Genomic DNA, 21,086 nt, shown 5'->3' on the forward strand with positions numbered 1-21,086 from the left:
TCCGTCTCAGTGTGTTTTGAATCCTGCTGGGGTTAACTACTCTGCTCTGCTATGAAGCAGTGCAGTGGGATCTTTTACATCCACCTGAGCAGATCGGGGCCCTGTTTAACATCTCATCTGAAGTGAAGCCAATGTAAGTGGTGGATCTACTACTAGTTTGAGTTTAGGATACTAAAATTTTAGTGGCTCACATTTTGGGTGTTTTACCCAATCTCAATGCAGCATGGAGTTCATGGTCTTTTTTTGCCCCCCGAGCTATGCACCTGATTCTACTGCTCAGAATTGTTTCCTGTTCCATGCATTAGTCTCTGCCTAAGAACGTGAACCATTGTTCTGTCTGGCATTGAAGGCATCAGTAACTTAATTTTTCTATTTTAATTCTGTCCCACCACGATGGGCTAGTTAATAACAGGAGATAGCTATGGGTGAAATAGATAAGCTGAATCCATATTGTATCTGCCTATGGGGAAGTATTTTAGTGTATCAGTTGTTTTACTCTGAATGAATCCCATCACATGATAGAGACCTTTTCCTGGAATCATTGTCAAATGTTGTATTTATTTTCCTGCTTTGATACTTCAGATGTCAATGTGTATAGAAAGACAGTAGAGGGCAGTGTTTACCATAAAGTGAGACACAATCAATATATTCCAGGATTTCCCCCCCATAATTAGACAGCCAAAAAATGCTTTTCTTTTTAGATAGAAATGACAATAAACCACATTTTATCACTTCCTTTTTAACAGATTAATCTTGCATAATTTATGGATTATTACCTATTGCCTGAGCCACGTGCAAATTGGCATAGGCCATATGGGATTAGAGAAATGAATGAGTGACTCAAAGACTGGTGTGGGAGAAGTGGGATACGGTTCGTGGGGCACTGGCACCAGAACTGGGGAAGATCTGTACCGCTGGGACGGTCTACACCTGAACCATGCTGGGGCTGGTGTTCTAGTGAGCCGCATAACCAGGGAAGTAAAGAGAGATTAAAACTAAATAGGGGGGGGGGGGGGGGGCAGTGATCAAGTCTGGGAAGATGTGGTAAATCAAAGAGTAGAGACAAGGTGAGAGAAAGGCACTAACATGGGAAATAATAGACAGTGACAGGGAAGGGCTGCTGGGGGGACACAAACCCAAGAGTAAATCAAGAGATAAGGCTAGATGCACCGAAAATAATATTACAAAACCAAGGCTCGGTATCTAAACCCACATAGCATTCAAAACAAAAGAGATGAACAGATAGAAATGAATAAATACGGCCTGATAGTCATTACAGAGACATGGCTACAAGATGATAATAATCAATAATAATAATAGATAGGGACCAGAATATTGAAGGGTATGTGACATTTAGGAAGGACAGGAAGTTAGGAAAACGTGGAGGGATGGCTCTGTTAATTAATGATGCTATTAGCACATTTGAGAGGGTTGACCTAAATTCAGGGAACCAGGATGTAGAAGCCGATTGGGTTGAGATGAGAACTGATAAAAGGCAAGAAGTCATTTGTGGAGTCGATGGAATGTTTTGGGAGAGTTTCTCAGGACAGCACATTCTGGAACCAACCAAAGAACAGGCTACACCAGACCTGGTATTGTGCAACGAGATAGGATTAATTGATAACCTTGTGGTGGAGGCACCCTTAGGTAGCAGTGATCATAATAGGATGAATTGTACATTCAGTTTGAGGGGCAAATGAATGTGTCAAAGAATCGTATTTAGACTTAAATAAGTGCGGTTATGAAGGCATGAAAGCAGAACTAGCCAAACTGAACTGAGAAATTAGGTTAAGGAATAGGTCAATAGAGACGCAGTGGCAGTCATTTAAAGGGATATTTCGGAAGACACAGAATAGATACATTCCAATGAGAAAGAAAAATTCCAAGGGGAGGGCCCAGCATCCGTAGTTAACTAATAAAGTTAAAGGCAGTATCAAACTTAAAAGGAAGCATATAATTGTAAACATATAGCGGGTCAGAAGATTGGACAGAATATAAAAGAACAGCAAATAATGAATAAAAGTTTAAAAAGGATGGAAAAATTAGAATATGAAAGAAAAGTAGCTAGAAATATGAAGATGGTTAGTATTGGTATTTAACTAAGAAAGGAGTTAACAAAGGGAGCGTTGGTCCGATTGAAAGTACGCCCTGGGGAATTGGTAATTAAAAGTAGGGAGAAGGCGGACAAATTGTCGGGTATCTTGCTTCACTACAGAAGACACAAGTAACATCCCAGAAATAGCTGCAAATCAGGAAATGGAAGGGAGGGAAAAACTCAGAACAATCCCAATCACCAGGGTATTGAGCAAATCTTTGGGTCTGCGGACTGAAAAGTCCCCGGGTCCAGATGGATCTCAGTCTAATGTTTTGAAAGAAGCGGCCGGGGAATTAGTTGATGCATACGTTTTAATTTTCCAAAATTCCTTAGATTAAAGGGAAGGTTCCATCAGACTGAAAAATAACTAACGTTATTTACACCCTCCCTAACCTTGCCCCGTCTCATGTACCCCCCACTGCCCTGTCTCACGCTCCCGCCCCCATCTCATGTCCCCTCCCCCACCTCGCCCCTTCTCCAGTCTCCCCACCTCACCCCTTCTCCCGCCCCTACACTTCACCCCTTCTCCTGCCCCCCCACCTTGCCCGTCTTACACATGCAGAATCCCACGCACGTCCATCTCGCCCCAACCCAAGCGCTCCCACCTCGCTCCCTCACACATGCTCCAGCATGCCCTCCCACCTCGCGCTCCTGCTTGTGGTCTCGCACCCTCCCTCTCAACTCGCTCGCACTCACACCTAGCTCTCACACACACATCCTCACCTGCCTATATCAGTCACGCTCTCACCTGCCTATATCAGTCGCGCTCTCACCTGCCTACATCACACACGCACCCTCACCTGCCTACATCACACACGCACCCTCACCTGCCTACATCACACACGCACCCTCACCTGCCTACATCGCACACGCACCCTCACCTGCCTACATCTCACACGCACCCTCACCTGCCTACATCACACACGCACCCTCACCTGCCTACATCACACCCGCACCCTCACCTGCCTACATCACACCCGCACCCTCACCTGCCTACATCGCACACGCACCCTCACCTGCCTACATCACACACGCACCCTCACCTGCCTACATCACACACGCACCCTCACCTGCCTACATCACACCCGCACCCTCACCTGCCTACATCACACCCGCACCCTCACCTGCCTACATCACACCCGCACCCTCACTTGCTTATATCACACACGCACCCTCACCTGCCTACATCACACACGCACCCTCACCTGCCTACATCACACACGCGCCCTCACCTGCCTACATCACACATGCTCTCACCTGCCTACATCACACACGTACCCTCACCTGCCTACATCACACCCGCACCCTCACCTGCCTACATCACGCATGCACCCTCACCTGCCTACATCACACACGCTCTCACATCCCTACATCATACCCTCTCACCTGCCTACATCACACATGCTCTCACCTGCCTATATGACACAAGCTCTCACCTGCCTATATCACACATGCTCTCACCTGCCTTTAACACTCACGCTCACCTGCCTATATCACACACGCTCTCACCTGCCTACATCACACACGCTCTCGCCTGCCTATATCACACACACTCTCGCCTGCCTATAACCCTCTCACCTGCCTATATCACACTCTCGCCTGCCTATATCGCGCATGCTCTCGTCTGCCTATATCTCACACACTCTCGCCTGCCTATATCACACACACTCTCGCCTGCCTATATCGCACATGTTCTTGCCTGCCTATACTACACACGCTCTCGCCTGCCTATATTACACACGCTCTCGCCTGCCTATAATCGCACATGCTCTCGCCTGCTTATAATCGCACACGCTCTCGCCTGCCTATATCACACACACTCTCGCCTGCCTATATCACACACACTCTCGCCTGCCTATATCGCACATGCTCTCGCCTGCCTATACTACACACGCTCTTGCCTGCCTATATCGCTCTCGCCTGCCTATATCGCACCCGCTCTCGCCTGCCTATATTACACACGCTCTTGCCTGCCTATATCGCACATGCTCTCGCCTGCCTATACTACACACGCTCTCGCCTGCCTATATCGCACATGCTCTCGCCTGCCGATATCGCACACGCTCTCACCTGCATACATCACACACACTCTCGCCTGCCTATATCACACACACTCTCGCCTGCCTATAACCCTCTCGCTTGCCTATATCTCACATGCTCTCACCTGCCTATATCACGCTCTCACCTGCCTATATCACACACCCTCACCAGCCTATAATCACACATGCTCACGCCTGCCTATATCACACACCCTCTCACCTGCCTATATCACACTCTCGCCTGCCTATATCGCGCATGCTCTCGTCTGCCTATATCTCACACACTCTCGCCTGCCTATATCACACACACACTCGCCTGCCTATATCGCACATGCTCTTGCCTGACTATACTACACACGCTCTCGCCTGCCTATATTACACACGCTCTCGCCTGCCTATATCGCACATGCTCTCGCCTGCTTATAATCGCACACGCTCTCGCCTGCCTATATCACACACACATTCGCCTGCCTATATCTCACACTCTCGCCTGCCTATATCGCACATGCTCTCGCCTGCCTATACTACACACGCTCTCGCCTGCCTATATCGCACATGCTCTCGCCTGCCTATACTACACACGCTCTCGCCTGCCTATATCGCACATGCTCTCGCCTGCCGATATCGCACACGCTCTCACCTGCATACATCACACACACTCTCGCCTGCCTATATCACACACACTCTCGCCTGCCTATAACCCTCTCGCTTGCCTATATCTCACATGCTCTCACCTGCCTATATCACGCTCTCACCTGCCTATATCACACACCCTCACCAGCCTATAATCACACATGCTCACGCCTGCCTATATCACACACCCTCTCACCTGCCTATATCACACTCTCGCCTGCCTATATCGCGCATGCTCTCGTCTGCCTATATCTCACACACTCTCGCCTGCCTATATCACACACACACTCGCCTGCCTATATCGCACATGCTCTTGCCTGACTATACTACACACGCTCTCGCCTGCCTATATTACACACGCTCTCGCCTGCCTATATCGCACATGCTCTCGCCTGCTTATAATCGCACACGCTCTCGCCTGCCTATATCACACACACATTCGCCTGCCTATATCTCACACTCTCGCCTGCCTATATCGCACATGCTCTCGCCTGCCTATACTACACACGCTCTCGCCTGCCTATATCGCACATGCTCTCGCCTGCCTATACTACACACGCTCTCGCCTGCCTATATCGCACATGCTCTCGCCTGCCTATATCGCACACGCTCTCACCTGCATACATCACACACACTCTCGCCTGCCTATATCACACACACTCTCGCCTGCCTATAACCCTCTCGCTTGCCTATATCTCACACGCTCTCACCTGCCTATATCACGCTCTCACCTGCCTATATCACACACCCTCACCAGCCTATAATCACACATGCTCACGCCTGCCTATATCACACACCCTCTCACCTGCCTATATCACACTCTCGCCTGCCTATATCGCGCATGCTCTCGTCTGCCTATATCTCACACACTCTCGCCTGCCTATATCACACACACTCTCGCCTGCCTATATCGCACATGCTCTTGCCTGCCTATACTACACACGCTCTCGCCTGCCTATATTACACACGCTCTCGCCTGCCTATATCGCACATGCTCTCGCCTGCTTATAATCGCACACGCTCTCGCCTGCCTATATCACACACACATTCGCCTGCCTATATCTCACACACTCTCGCCTGCCTATATCGCACATGCTCTCGCCTGCCTATACTACACACGCTCTCGCCTGCCTATATCACACACGCTCTCGCCTGCCTATATCGCACAGGCTCTCGCCTGCCTACATTACACACGCTCTCCCCTGCCTATATCGCACATGCTCTCGCCTGCCTACATCGCACACGCTCTCGCCTGCCTACATCACACACACTCTCGCCTGCCTATAACCCTCTCGCTTGCCTATATCTCACATGCTCTCACCTGCCTATATCACACTCTCACCTGCCTATATCACACGCTCTCACCTGCCTATATCACACACCCTCACCAGCCTATATCACACATGCTCACGCCTGCCTATATCACACACCCTCTCACCTGCCTATATCACACTCTCGCCTGCCTAGATCGCGCATGCTCTCGTCTGCCTATATCTCACACACTCTCGCCTGCCTATATCACACACACTCTCGCCTGCCTATATCGCACATACTCTTGCCTGCCTATACTCCACACGCTCTCGCCTGCCTATATTACACACGCTCTCGCCTGCCTATATTACACACGCTCTCGCCTGCTTATATCGCACATGCTCTCGCCTGCTTATATCGCACATGCTCTCGCCTGCTTATAATCGCACACGCTCTCGCCTGCCTATATATCTCACTCTCGCCTGCCTATATCACACACACTCTCGCCTGCCTATATCGCACCCGCTCTCGCCTGCCTATATTACACACGCTCTCGCCTGCCTATATTACACACGCTCTCGCCTGCCTATATCGCACATGCTCTCGCCTGCCTATACTACACACGCTCTCGCCTGCCTATATCACACACGCTCTCGCCTGCCTATACTACACACGCTCTCGCCTGCCTATATCGCAAACGCTCTCGCCTGCCTACATTACACACGCTCTCGCCTGCCTATATCACACACCCTCTCACCAGCCTATATCACACATGCTCACGCCTGCCTATATCACACACCCTCTCACCTGCCTATATCACACACTCTCGCCTGCCTATATCGCGCATGCTCTCGTCTGCCTATATCTCACACACTCTCGCCTGCCTATATCACACACACTCTCGCCTGCCTATATCGCACATGCTCTCGCCTGCCTATACTACACACGCTCTCACCTGCCTATATCACACACTCTCACCTGCCTATATCGCGCATGCTCTCGTCTGCCTATATCTCACACACTCTCGCCTGCCTATATCGCACATACTCTCGCCTGCCTATAATCGCACACGCTCTCGCCTGCCTATATCACACACACTCTCGCCTGCCTATATCTCACACTCTCGCCTGCCTATATCTCACACTCTCGCCTGCCTATATCGCACATGCTCTCGCCTGCCTATACTACACACGCTCTCGCCTGCCTATATCACACACGCTCTCGCCTGCCTATATCGCACAGGCTCTCGCCTGCCTACATTACACACGCTCTCGCCTGCCTATATCGCACATGCTCTCGCCTGCCTATAATCGCACACGCTCTCGTCTGCCTATATCACACACACTCTCGCCTGCCTATATCACTCACGCTCTCGCCTGCCTATATCGCACATGCTCTCGCCTGCCTATACTACACACGCTCTCGCCTGCCTATATCACACACGCTCTCGCCTGCCTATATCACACACGCTCTCGCCTGCCTATATCACACATGCTCTCACCTGCCCATGTCACACGCTCTCACCTGCCCATGTCACACGCTCTCACCTGCCCATGTCACACGCTCTCACCTGCCCATGTCACACACTCTCACCTGCCTATGTCACTCACACACTCACCGCTCTCTTACAAAAACACATACTCACCAGGTGCTCTCTGTTACACACACAACCACAAAAAAGTGATTTTTTTCCATTTTGACAGGATGAATAAATAAGAAACTTATGATCTGTATGGTGAGAGACTGCAAAGCTCCGAGATTCCGAGGGATCTGGGTGTCTTAGTGCATGAATCACAATTGACTAGTTTACAAATATAGCAACAAATTATTTTTTTAATATATAAATTTAAGAGTAGCCAATTCATTTTTTCCAATTAAGGGGCAATTTAGCATGACCAATCCACCTAGCCTACACATTTTTGGGTTGTGGGGGCAAAACCCACGCAAACACGGGGAGAATATGCAAACTCCACATGGGCAGTGACCCAGAGGCGGGATCGAACCTGGGACTTCGGCACCATGAGGCAGCAATGCTAACCACTGCGCCACCGTGCTGCCCTTTGGCAACTAATTAGGAAAGCTAATAGAATGTATGTTATTGTTTATTGTGAGGAGAATTCAATACAAAAGTAGGAGGTTCTGCTTCAGTTGTACAGAGCACTGGTGAGACCACATTCAGAGTACTGAGTACAGCATTGGTTTACTTATTTAAGGAATGATGTAAATGCGTTCAGTGAAGGTTTACTATGCTTATATCAAGAATTGGTGTGTTTTGAGGAAAGGTTGGTCAGGTGAAATTTGTATCCACTGGAGTTTAGAAGAGTAAGAGGCAACTTGATTGAAACCTTTAAGGTCCTGAAGGTCTTGACAGGGTGAATGTTGGAAGCATGTTTCCTTTTGTGGGATAATCTAGAACTAGGGGTCACTGTTTAAAAATAAGGAATTTAAGACAGATGTCGAGAATTTTTCTCTCGGAGGGCTTTGGGACTCTCTTCCTCAAATGGTGGCCGTTATAGGCAGCCCAGATATTATTGGCTGGGGACAATTGGTTACCCATGATCTTTGGGGAATATGAGCTCTCCAAATAAGGGCGGGGTCAGTGGGGCGATCATTAGCAGCACATCTGTATAAAGAGAGCTGGCCAGTATGGTACCAACTAGAGGGGGAACCACTAGTGAACTACTGGTGTACATATCTCTCGGCCTTTTGGCTACGATCAAGTGTAGTATCTGCTCGGCCTTTTGGCTAAGACCTGGTATGTCTCTCTTGTGGGGACCATGAATCGGATTCAATTTGAATTGGTTTATGGAGCAGGCAAGGAGCTGGATTAGGGGTTTGCCCCTGGCCACACTCTGAGCTCCGGCTTTGTAACTCTGATAAAGTAATATATTTTTTAAAAACTGGTGTGTATATTGTTGTAAATAAAGTTACTTTCTGTTGGACTCTACAAACCCATGCTGGATACTTTGTGGTCCTCACAATGGTGGAAGCAGAATCTTTGAATGTTTTTTTTAAGACTGAGCTAGATAGATTCCTGATCAACATGGGGGCGGAAGGTTATTGGGGGTGGTTAGGAATGTGGGGTAAGACTACAATCAGATCAGCCATGATTTTATTGAATGCCGGAGAAGGCTTGAAGAGCAAAGTTGCCTCTTCCTGCTCCTAATTCGTATGTATGTACGTAGCAGAACCACTAACAACTTCAACCAAAATACTGGAATGTCACAATGCTTTCGCTGGTTTCATTTCTGGGCTTATTACTCGCAAACTTCAATGCTTTTGCATGGTACAACTTTCCAGGAGGATTTCAAACAACTTGCCAGCAAGGGTCGAGAATGACGTTTGCACCTCAGATGCAACAATGCAACATATTCGACTGGAATTAGGCTTTTCATATTAAATGACCGCTGATTCACTTTAACAAATGAACCAGTCTGCAGAGAGGTAGTTCAGCCCTATCCCTCAAAAAGTGTGCTCAACAACAAATATTTTCTTACTCAAGAGAAAGACGGTCTCAGCGACAAAGTTCCGTTGCTGACAAATTTCAAGGGCCTGCGGGGGAGAAACAAATTATTTAAGTTGTCATTTCACTTTATTAGTCGTTCAGTTTTACAACAGCTGCTATTTTCTCCCTCAGGGAACATTTGGGATACTTCTACAAACTTGCATTGGTCTGCATTTTACATAAGATTTTTTATTGAGTTCAAAGATGATACTGGTGTCTTAGGAAGGTTTGGTTTTGAGAATATGTTTCGTACACAACCAGATCTGATCTTAGTTCCTCCTTGTCCTTTATGGATGTTTAGTTGGTCGAACCCCGTCGGCAGGAGCTTTAGCTAACGTTCCATATGCAGGACTCCGGATTTTAACCCTAGCTTTCAAGATTTTCAATCCTTCATTATCATCATCCGCTGAAAAGCAGCCACTTTAAAAGTCAGTTTTTCTCGCCTTTCATAGTTACTTGTCTCTTGAAACCCCAATCTCACAGGTAGTCTCCAGCAAAGGTTCAGCCTAGATAGGGTGCAAAGCTGTTTCCAGTTATTTTGTTGTGGCTGAGGAAAACCTGTCACCAAGTCAGGAACACCCACTTTTCCTTTTGTGGTGCTGGCTCCAACATTCTGTGCCACAATTCCAGTACTCATTATACACTTCCACTGGGAACAGAGGCAAAGGGAACCTTTTGTTCGGTATTATTTACTTGCTCTCTCCCTTACTAAATATGAGCCTTTATCGGTTTACAGCCTATAATACCTGTCTCCCCTTGCAAGTATTTCCCCTTGTAAACAAATTCTTATCACACCCAATTTACTGAACATGTCTGCACGGGAATTTCCACTTTTGTGAGGTGAACATTAAATTCTCAACCTCTGGCCTTGAATTACCTTAATGACGGAAACAAATTGCAGTCAAATGACAAAGTTCCCCATAGCCGAGTCCTGGATGTCCAAGATAAGCTCTTAATTTTGTCAAATTGCATTCCAACAACCCAATGCCTCGGCATACTCCAGCCTATCAATGCCTGAGTTTATGACATCATCTTCATAGCATTCAACCAAGAGAAAATATTTTGAAATATGGAGGGAAAGGGGCAGGGCAGGGTATGAACGTGTAATAAGCCCTCTTGAATTATATGTACTTTTAACACGGTGTAAATCAGAACAAAAGCCAAAGGACATATCAGTCGTAACTAAAAGCTTGGTCAAATTGTTAAGCTTTAGGAAGGGACTTAAGTGATGGAGTGATTTAGAGAGTAGAGAAATTTACTCTAAATAGTCAAGTTATTTGTTACATTATTTTCTGCCTTTAACCTTTGGCACAAAACAGGATTTAAAGCAGTGTAGAGCAGAGCCCACTAGATAAAGAAACAGCAAAACAAAGAGAAAAACCGATGTAATTACGATATAGTCTATCCTCGCCATACCTCGAACAACAGCTTTTAACATGAGAAGTTTGTGTCGTATTTATATTAGTGCATTGAGTAGACAGACCCAACAGGTCACACAATAGTATTATAATTACAACCAGGCAGTGTTTGAATACCAAAGAGGTGTAATACCAATTGGATAGTGCTTGTGATAGCAGGCTGGTGGCCTTGCGCCAGCTGTCCCATGCTATGTGCAATCCTGGTTGAAGTCAATTGCAGATCTCAGAAAGGATATCAAGATACATAACAGAGAGTTACTAGAAGACCAATTTACTTTTTCCAGTGGACAATGGGTGCTGTCTCTCAGGAATGGCAACAGGTTTGGTCGATCATATTCGGCGTACAGGCTGATCTGTTGCTCGTGGAACTTCTGTCCTTTATGGTGATCTCGCTTGAACAGGTTGTGCAAATACTGTTTAAAGAAAGCACAGAACGAGTCTTATAACACAACTACACAACATGGGAGCTTTTAAACTTTAGAATAAAATTAAATGGGTTTAGCATCCATGAAATCTTTTTATAATTAAACCCGCAAGATGAGAATGCAACAATAACACAAATACTGATAAGCACATGTTCAGACATTTCCTCTAATTCAGCTTGCAAGAGACAGGGTCATGATGAAAGAGGTAAGAACTAAAAACACTTAACGGGACTGAAATATCAACAGAGATAAAACGTTGCCATTTTCAGGCTGTAATTCTTTCCGAAGACTATTCCCATCGGCTCACGTTTTACAGTCAGCTGCAAAGAAACTTGCTGCTACTTCGAAGAAGGCCGCCCAAAATTTGGAACATGCTTTTTCCCCTGGCTCAATGGCATTACCACTGTTAAAAATAGATTAACCAGCCATTCACATCATTGCCATATGGAGGACGGTGATCAGGACGGTGATCAATGTAAAATGTCTCTCACATTTGCCTGGATAAGACAGGCTTTTAACATTTCATTTGGAAGATAAAATCTTGGACAATGCATGCAGCATCCGTCAAGGAGACCCCTCAGGATCATATATGTTTCAATCAAGTCACCTCTTACTCTTCTAAACTCCAGTGGAGTTCAACCTTTTCTCATAAGACAACCCACCCATTCTTGGTAATAGACCAGTAAATTATCACTGAACTGCTTCGAACACCTTTACATCTTTCCTTGGAGACCAACGTGGCACACACTATTCCAGATGTGCACTCACCGGTGCCCTTTACACCCCACCTTTGTACTCAATTCCCCTCACAATAATCAATAACGTTATTTGGTGTACCTGCATATAGCCTTTTGTGATTCATGCACTAAGGCAGTCAGATTCCTCTGAATCGCAGAGCTCTGCAATCACTCACCATTTAGTTAATAAGCTTCTTATTTATTCTTCTTGCTAAAATGGACAATTCCATATTTTACCACATTATAACTCCATTTGCCGGATCTTTGTCCACAAACTATTTATATCTTTTTGTAGCCGCCTTACGTCCTCTTCATAATTTACTGCTGCCTCGCAGCGTCAGGGACCCGGGTTCGATTCTGACCTTGGGTAACTGTGTGGAGTTTGCATGTTCTTCCAGTGTCTGCTTGGGGTTCCTCTGGGTACTCCGTTTCCTCGCACAGTCCAAAGATGTGCAGGTTAGATGGATTGGCCATGCTAAATTGCCCCTTAGTGTCCAAGGTTAGGTGGGGTTACAGGGATAGAGTGAGGGAGTGGGCCTGGATGGGTACTCTTTTGGAGGGTTGGTGAAGAGTCAATAAGCTGAATGGCCTCCTTCTGCACTGGAGGTATTCTACTTTTCTATCTTTCTTTGTGTTGTCAGCAAATTTTCACCCATACCTTCGGTCCTTTCATGATTTATATAAATTATTCAACGTTGAGCCCCAACAATAATTCCTCTGGGACACCACTCATTACATCTTACCAACCAGAAAAAGACTAATTTATGCGAACTTTCTATTTCCTGTTAGCTAACCAATCTTCTATCGTCATTGTGTTAGCCCCGATGCCATGAGCTTTAATTTTTCACAATAACCTTTGCTGTGGCACCTTATCAAACGCATTCCGGAAATTTAAGTACAGTCCGTCCACCAGTCCTCCTTTATCTACAGCATGTGACTCCGTTAAATAACTCCAATAATTACTTAACATGATTTCCCTTTCACAAAACAGTGTTAACTCTGCCTGCTTGCCTTGAATTGTTCGAAGTGCCCCGCTATAACATTTTTAATACTAGTTTCTAACATTTTCCCTGCGACATAGGTTACGCTAACTGGCTTGTGGTTTCCCACTTTCTGTCTCCCAATCTAATGGAACTTTTCCCAAATCTAGTGAATTTTGAAAAATAAAATCAATGCATCAACTATCTCCCTAGCCACTTCTTTCAAGACCCTAGGATGAAGTCCATCCAGGCCAGCCAGGGGAGCCCCAATTATTTGCTCAATACCACTTTCCTGGTGATTGTAATTTCCTGAATTCTTCCCCCCCTTCAATTTCCTGATTTACAGCTATTTCATTTTTTTTTTTACACTTAATTCCTGTGACAAATATTTTAAATAATCAGGACACATTAGCAAATCATCCTATATTGTATAACAATTGTATACACTGAAATATAGCTCCCACTTTGGGTACAATCGGTGATCGAGGGGCAAATATCTAAATTTACACCAGTTTAAAGAAAACTAGTGCAGTCGCTGGATGCAAACTTATTTGCATCTCTCCGAAAGTAAATCTGCCATGAACCAGTACAATTGAGTACCACTTGGCAGTGAATATTCTCTTAAATTTTGCGTTAAAAAAATTCCGTGATATATTTAAGAGTGATAACTTGGTGCAGTTTGATTCATACGGGTGAAAATCAGGTTACCGGAAAAAAATAACATCGCATGTGAGCGATACGTTTTTAAAATAACTGGTTATTTCTGATAATTGCGCTCATGTCTAAAGTCATTTTCAATTATGGTTAATTCGGGGCTTTTCACGGGTAACTTCATTTGAAGCCTACTTGTGACAATAAGCTATTTTCATTTCATTTCGATCTGGGCCAGTTTTGGAATGGGCCATAAATATTTTAACACGATTCTTTTCAAACTAACCCAAAAGATTGTGGAATTTTTTATTAATTTAGAGTACCCAATTATTTTTTTTTCCAATTAAGGGGCAATTTAGCATGGCCAATCCATCTAACCTGCACATCTTTTGGGTTGTGGGGGTGAAACCCACACAGACACGGGGAGAATGTGCAAACTCCACACAGACAGAGACCCAGGGCTGGGATTTGAACCCGGGTCCTCAGCGCCGTAGTCCCAGTGCTAAACACTGCCGCCCAAGATTGTGAAAATTTGCTTTGCAGTGAATATTCCTTGCACTTGAAAATCATTATCTTCTCTATTAGTTTGGTTAATTTCTGATGATTTGCCACTGAAATTCAAGAGCAACCTAATGGAAACTCTCGGCCTCTCAAGTTTAGAATGTGTAGCATGCTGATGTTAACATTCTAATTCATTTTAATTTGAGATTTTCACGCAGCACCTGATACACTGATCAATACTGGCATTATCTTATGAATTGCAATCGCAAACTAACTACTTTAAACTACATTTCAACATCATCGCTTCAAGAATTATAACATTTCATAAGATTGCTCATCCTCAGCTGCAACTCTACAATAGAGCATAAGACTTCGCATATGAAATTATCTAGATAATCCTGATTTGAAGTTTAATTTCCTTAAGGTCCAACATAGATTTTCGATCTTAGCAGCTGCGTTATTGCATGTGTACAGCACAACACTAAGGGCAGCCATCCAAAACTAATAATCACACTACCCCCTCTTATATTTTCCTCTGCTTAAAATATTTATCCAATTTTCTCTTGAAAAATGTAATGGTTTCTAGCTTAATCACACTCCGTGACCAAACATTCCATGGTCCAGCAACCCTGTCTTAAGGACGTGCTGCCTAACCTCTCTCCTCACCCTCAGTGACAATTTTATACTGATAATCCTCGTCTCTGACTCTCTTACTGGATATAAAATTCCTTCCCTACATCTTCCTATCGAAACCATTCATAATTTTAAATCTTCTCTGTTCCAGTGGAAATAATGCCATTATCTCATGTTTCTCTTCATAATTTCTCATCTGGTGTCCAAAATCAGTTCTTTCCTGTCTCATGTAGTTATTTACATTAATAAAAATCTGTCCTTTTACAAGCAGCACAACAACACTGCGGGAAACAGGAACATCTTACCAAGCTTCATGGGACACTGCACACCAGCCACAAATTTGAAACAGATGAAATGCAGTCACCTCTTACTTTGAGTACATTGGAAATCAATAAGTTTGTCTTCTTGTTACAAGCTTTGAAAATTGATAGATAAACCTTCCTGAAGCATGCAATAGTAAAAGAAATCCTTTTTGTCACAGAACAAGTTTTTAATCATTGAGACACAAGCTGTTATCGCCATGCAACTAATCACCTGATGACAAATTCTAAGTTTCCAAATCACTGTAAAACCGATTAGAGAAACCAGTAGGCTGCACAGTTGTTTTATATTATTGCCAGAGCCCAGCACCTCACAGGATTGTGGTTGAGTAGAATGGGGGTTAGACCAACCATTAGAATATCTTAAACCTCACGGGAATTATAGGCTCATGAATAGGTCGCTTAGCCCATCGCTCACCACCCAGTTAGATCTTGGCTTATCAGCACTCTATTCACCCACCTTTGTTTCATATTTTTAATACGGAACAAAAATTTACCAGTCTTCAAAGTTCCAATTTACAATCTTTTGAAGGATGTTCCAAATTTCCATCATCCTTTGTGTGGAAAACATGTTTACAGATTTCATCTCTGAGTGGCCTAGCTCTAATTTTAAGAGTGTGTCCCTCATTCTTTATTTTACTAACAGGAAACAGTTTCTCGTCATCTACCCTGTCAAACAGTTTTACTATTTTAAATGCCTGGATTAGCTCACCTTCAATCTCCTATACTCAAGGAAATACAAGCCAAGTTTATGCAACTGGTCCTCAAAATCGAACTGCCCCGGTATCATTCTGGTGAATTGCGCTGTATTCTTTCAAGGTCAATATAACTTATAGAGGTATGGTGCCCAAAACCATATAGTGTACTCCATATGGGCTCTGAGCAAGACATTATACAGCTGAAGTATAACTTCCTTTCTATTCCAATCCTCTAGAGATAAAGCAACATTTCATTCACCTTTTGTTGTTTTTGTGCTTGTTGACTGGCTTCTAATAATTTTTGAACTTGAATTTAAAATCTATTTGCTCCTCCACAATTCCTAGTTTTTCATCCTTTAGAAAATACTTCCATTTAATTTTTCTTGGGTGAAAAGTGAATGATGGGCAACACGGTGGCACAGTGGTTAGCACTGCTGCCTCACAGCTCCTGGGTCCTGGACTCAATTCCGGCCTCGGGTGATTGTCTGTGTGGAGTTTGCACGTTCTCCCAGTCTGTGTGTGGGTTTCCTCTGGTTCTCTGGTTTCCTTCCACAGTCCAAAAATGTGCAGGTTAGGTGGATTGGCCATGCTGAATTACCTCTTACGTGTCCAAAAGTTTAGGTGGGGTTGCTGGGTTACGGGGTTAGGGTGGAGGAATGGTAGGGTGCTATTTACAAAGGCCAGTGCAGACATGATGGGTCGAATGGACTCCTTTGCACTGTAAATTCTATAATTTCATGACCTTATATTGAACCCCACCCATCGCAGCTCAGACTACTCACTCAATTCAGCTACATCCGCAATTTCCTGATCCCACGTCCACAACTTGCTATCCCTCCTAATCTACAAACTTGGATATTCAACACCCTGCAACTTCATCCCAGTCATTAATAAATGAAAAGTTGATGCCCCATAACAGATTCCTAGTGCATGCCACTCGTCACAACCTGCCATCCACAGTATATACCCTTTATCCCCACTCTGTCTCCCATCTCTCTACCAATTTCAAATCCACATCAGAGAGCTACTATGCTCTCTCATTTTTGCGAATAAGTGGGGAATCTCATTGAAAATGTTCCTGGAATCCATATACATATCACTTCAGACATTCCCTTACCTATCCTATTAGTAACTTTAAAAAGACTTCAACTAGATTATATAGCTACAACTTGCTCTCAACAATGTCATGGTTTCTCAAATCACATTTGCTTAAGTGCGGAATTCTACACAACTGACAGATTCTCGCAGTTTCAATAATAATAATATTTTATTGTCACAAGTATGAAGTTACTGTGAAATGCCCCTAGTCGCCACATTCCGGCACCTATTCGGGTATAGAGGGAGAATTCAGAATTCTCAGCCGGTACGGGAATTGAACCCTCGCTGCTGGCCTTGTTCTGCATTACAAACCAGCTGCCTAGCCCACTGAACTAAACCAGCCCAGTTTCCATAAGAGATGTTAAAATGGCAGGGTTTATAGTTACCTGGCTTTTCTCTTCTGTACTTCTTAAAATAAGACATTCGCAAATTTGCTCAAAATAAAAGAACTTTAAAAGATTATGACTTATGCTTGCCAATTTCCACATCTTCCATTAGTATCCTGGAGTGGAAACCATCAGGACCTAGAGATTTACCCATCTCCCAATATTTTGATTATGATTTTTTTGTTTTCAAACCCAATAAATCCAGTAAAATTTTTCCACCTTGATTTATTTTTTGATATTTTAGCTTCTTTTACTATGAAAACAGATAAGTGCTTGCTTAAAAAAAATCTGCCATTATCTTGTTATCTATTAACATACCACTTGAATCCAATGGGCTGACAGCTCCCTTGGCCAGTCATAATGCATTAATACAGTTTTACTATTATCCTTTATATTAATTTCAGTTTTGTTATTTCCTTTTTGTAGTTGTTAATATTTCCTGTGTGGCCCTTTATTACATTCTATATTTCCCCCAGTTTTCTGGATAACCACTTTCCTTACCAACTGTTTAGGATACTTACTTGTAAGTCAGGCTTACATAGATTGTCGGTGTGAATCTTCTCCTTCTCAAATTTAATGTCAACTGTTATGTTATGGTCACTGATTACAGGATGCTGTGTTACTATCAGGTAATTCATGAGTTCTGCTTTGTTACACATTTTAAGTCTATCATGGTCTGTTTCCTTGTTGGATTTGGCAGTTGAAGTAATGGCAATGAGGCTAATGGCACTCAGTGTTATTTATGCATCAATGGTACAGCAACTTCAGGCAAGATGGATTGTTAAATGCTAATATCAAAATGTTTTTTTGATTCATTCATGGCATGTGAGCATCACTGGCTAGGTCATCCCTAATTGCCCACGAGGTGGTGGTGGTGAGCTGCCTTCGTGAATTGCTGCAGTCCATGTCGTGTACACCCACAGTGGGGTTGGGGAAGGATGTTGCTTTTGGAGTTGCAAAAAAGAGTATTTCACTTTCTGTTTCACTGTGGATGGCATGGACAAGATCATAAACTTGCAACTGCAAACCCACATCCAATAACTTTGTTGTATAAGTCATCTTCAAAAGCAACGATTTTGAACAGAGATATATGATGTTTATATAACACAAAGAATAAAAACTAACCACATGCTGCAGTTCTGGTTGATCCTTCAGCTCCTCCACAACTTTGTCAATCTTCAACAGAAAGCAGAATGAAAATTAATCGGAAGTGAAAACAATCAAATGAGATGTCCACCTCTGGCCACAGTTAATTCTGACTCATTACACTCTGTTCCAAAGCACAGCTCATATTCTTACATCACAATAGTGACTACACCTCGGAAGAATGTCATTGACTGTGCTTTCCGGAGGTTGTGGAAGGCACTACAGAAATGCAAGTCATTCTTTGTTTCTGTTGTTTCATCTGGACGTTTATGTTTTTAATGAAAGACAATGTGGTGGCTAAAATGGTTCGCTACTTACGGAAATTTTATCTTCATTGTCCAGGAGCATATTAACTGCTTGCTGTAGGTGAAATACAGAATAATTGTTAAAACAATGTAATATTTAAAGGTATGCAAGAATAATTTGTATTTTATAATACATTGCCACCCAGTTAGCTCCTCGAATAAACTTTCCAGCAAATATTGGAATTTGATATCACATGCAGTATTTTAGTCGAGTTCCCTGATACTCTGCAATCGGCACAACTTATCTGGCGCAATTAATGCAGAAAAACATCCCAATGTTTCATTGCTGTGGGACAGAGGAACGAATGGCAACCCCTTGGAAGAAAAAACGAGGAAGCAACTGAAAGTTTGTTGTATAGGACAGATTGAAATACTTTTAGAGGCAGGGAGTTTCATAAGAGAGGAGCAAACATTTAACCTTGTGGTGGCTGAAGGCACAATAAGGGATTCTAAACTGATGAGAATGCCCAGAGCTAGCAATTGAATGACTTTGCAATGGAATTGGCTTTGTTGCTTGACTTGTGCACTAGTAACTAGAGAGGAAAAAAAGAGAGAGCATAAAAAGGGATGTTTATTTTGTACTGAGGATGGTGAAATTGTTTGCACTTCAGTAATACTTCCAGGTAATTCCTTGTGCTTGTAATGTCAGTAAACATAATTGAGGATTCATATTCATACAATAATAGCTCATCTTTGATGAAATCAAGACAATTTACATTGGGGTTGTCTGGATAGATTCACTGTGCAACATGCAAGCCAAGAGTGCTTCTGGTACAATCCCTGGTCTCTGATGAATTATCCAATCTCCACTTGGCACAGACAGAGACACAATTGGGCCTCAATCTCTGGGCTGGGTGGTGGTGAAGGAATCAACCAACATTCCTGTTCCTGATCAATATTCCGTGGCCTCTACAGGAAAATGGCTTTGTATGGTTTAAACTGAGCTCAGCTGTGGTGCCTTCTGTGGTTGAACAGCCTGCCAAAGTTCAGCATTGAAGCTCATAAATGAGGAATGGTCACTTGGAGGAGATACCAGAGAACAGTGGATGCCCAGAGAATCATGCTGGTATTGGAATAAGAGTTGTCAATGCTAGAGGCAGAGATGGGAGAGGGGTCCTTGAAACTCACTCAGCGCCTGGACTTATATAGATCAACAAATAAAATTCCCATTAATGAATCATCTAAATTTTCTCTTTATGAAGCAAGTTCGCAGGTCCACTTAAGGGACAAATTTAAACTCAGGATGAACCTTGAGAGACACAGATCTGCCAGATAATTATCTACAATGCACTGGCATGTGACGGAATACTTGTGTACAATGCACACCAATTCAGCTTCTAGTTATGGGGCTGCTGATAATTTGACTGCATGGTGAGTTTATAGCAACTTCCAGTTAAAATGTACTTAATTACTACGGTGTAAAAAATTACTAATTATGATTTTTTAACCAAGGAATTTAATTTAGATTTGTTGTACATACCACATGTACCAGCTTTAGAATGCATGTAGACACTTGCACAATCCGACAGCACGGATGTATAGTGCATAAACCATGGGTTGTGCCCAGATAATAGGCCTTGCACCTGACACTATATGGGCACTATTCTCCCAAAAGGGCACCACTTTGCCCAAAGGGCATGCAACTGGGGGCCTCCAATTTCCTGGGAGACTCCCACCAGTGCTGTTCCGTCTGGTCCCAGTTTGTGGGGACCGGAGCTGAATGGCGCTCGCCCGAGGTCTCTCAGGCGAAGGGGATGACTCCCAAAGCCTCGGGTACCTTGGGAATCTGCATTTTAGAGTGAGGCTAGCTGTCTCGCTCTAATATGCAGATTTTCCAAAAGGTGACCCCGCCCACAATGCAGGATTTACATCGTAATGTCTCAGCGAGATCGCAATGGATCTCAGGAGACGTTGTGAGCTGGGTAGATCACGGAAGAGGGGGTCTCCTGGCTTTTATCGGCCATACTGTGCTGCAGCGAGCTGCTTTTCTGGCACATCGCGGCCATTGCATCGTGCCCTACGAATTGACTAAAGGAGGGGTTCAGTGATGATACCTTTTAAACACTAAATAGTTAGCATCCATTAGATTAATTTTGCATAAGTTACTTTATTAACGGTTGGGATGAATTATAGGAAGAGTACAGAGTAATCATTATTAACCATTAAACATGTATTTTTAGGACATAGCTGTAATAAGTAATCGATAGTGAAACAATCCAGTGTGCTGCTTCTGTTGTTCTGTATCTCACAGACAAACAGCACAGG

At 43.9% G+C, this 21,086-nt stretch overlaps 1 protein-coding gene and 1 non-coding gene across 5 annotated transcripts in view; one reads left to right on the plus strand and one right to left on the minus strand.

Moving 5' to 3' along the window:
- The window catches only part of vps41 (VPS41 subunit of HOPS complex), a 267,921-nt gene that overhangs the window by 42,036 nt on the left and 204,799 nt on the right, over nucleotides 1–21,086 (minus strand). For all 4 annotated transcript variants that reach the window (XM_072467229.1, XM_072467227.1, XM_072467228.1 and 1 more), the window contains exons 20-23: nucleotides 18,835–18,876; nucleotides 18,496–18,546; nucleotides 11,217–11,354; nucleotides 9,516–9,570 (exon numbers count right to left, since the gene is read on the minus strand). In XM_072467229.1, the coding sequence (XP_072323330.1) occupies nucleotides 9,516–9,570; nucleotides 11,217–11,354; nucleotides 18,496–18,546; nucleotides 18,835–18,876 (286 nt within the window). The remainder of the gene's footprint in view (nucleotides 1–9,515; nucleotides 9,571–11,216; nucleotides 11,355–18,495; nucleotides 18,547–18,834; nucleotides 18,877–21,086) is intronic.
- On the plus strand, nucleotides 8,712–8,908 carry LOC140386110 (U2 spliceosomal RNA). Its single transcript, XR_011933578.1, has one exon. It is a non-coding gene; the product is annotated as a U2 spliceosomal RNA (small nuclear RNA).

Source organism: Scyliorhinus torazame, chromosome 11 (assembly GCF_047496885.1).
Source record: "Scyliorhinus torazame isolate Kashiwa2021f chromosome 11, sScyTor2.1, whole genome shotgun sequence".
NCBI lineage: Eukaryota > Metazoa > Chordata > Chondrichthyes > Carcharhiniformes > Scyliorhinidae > Scyliorhinus > Scyliorhinus torazame.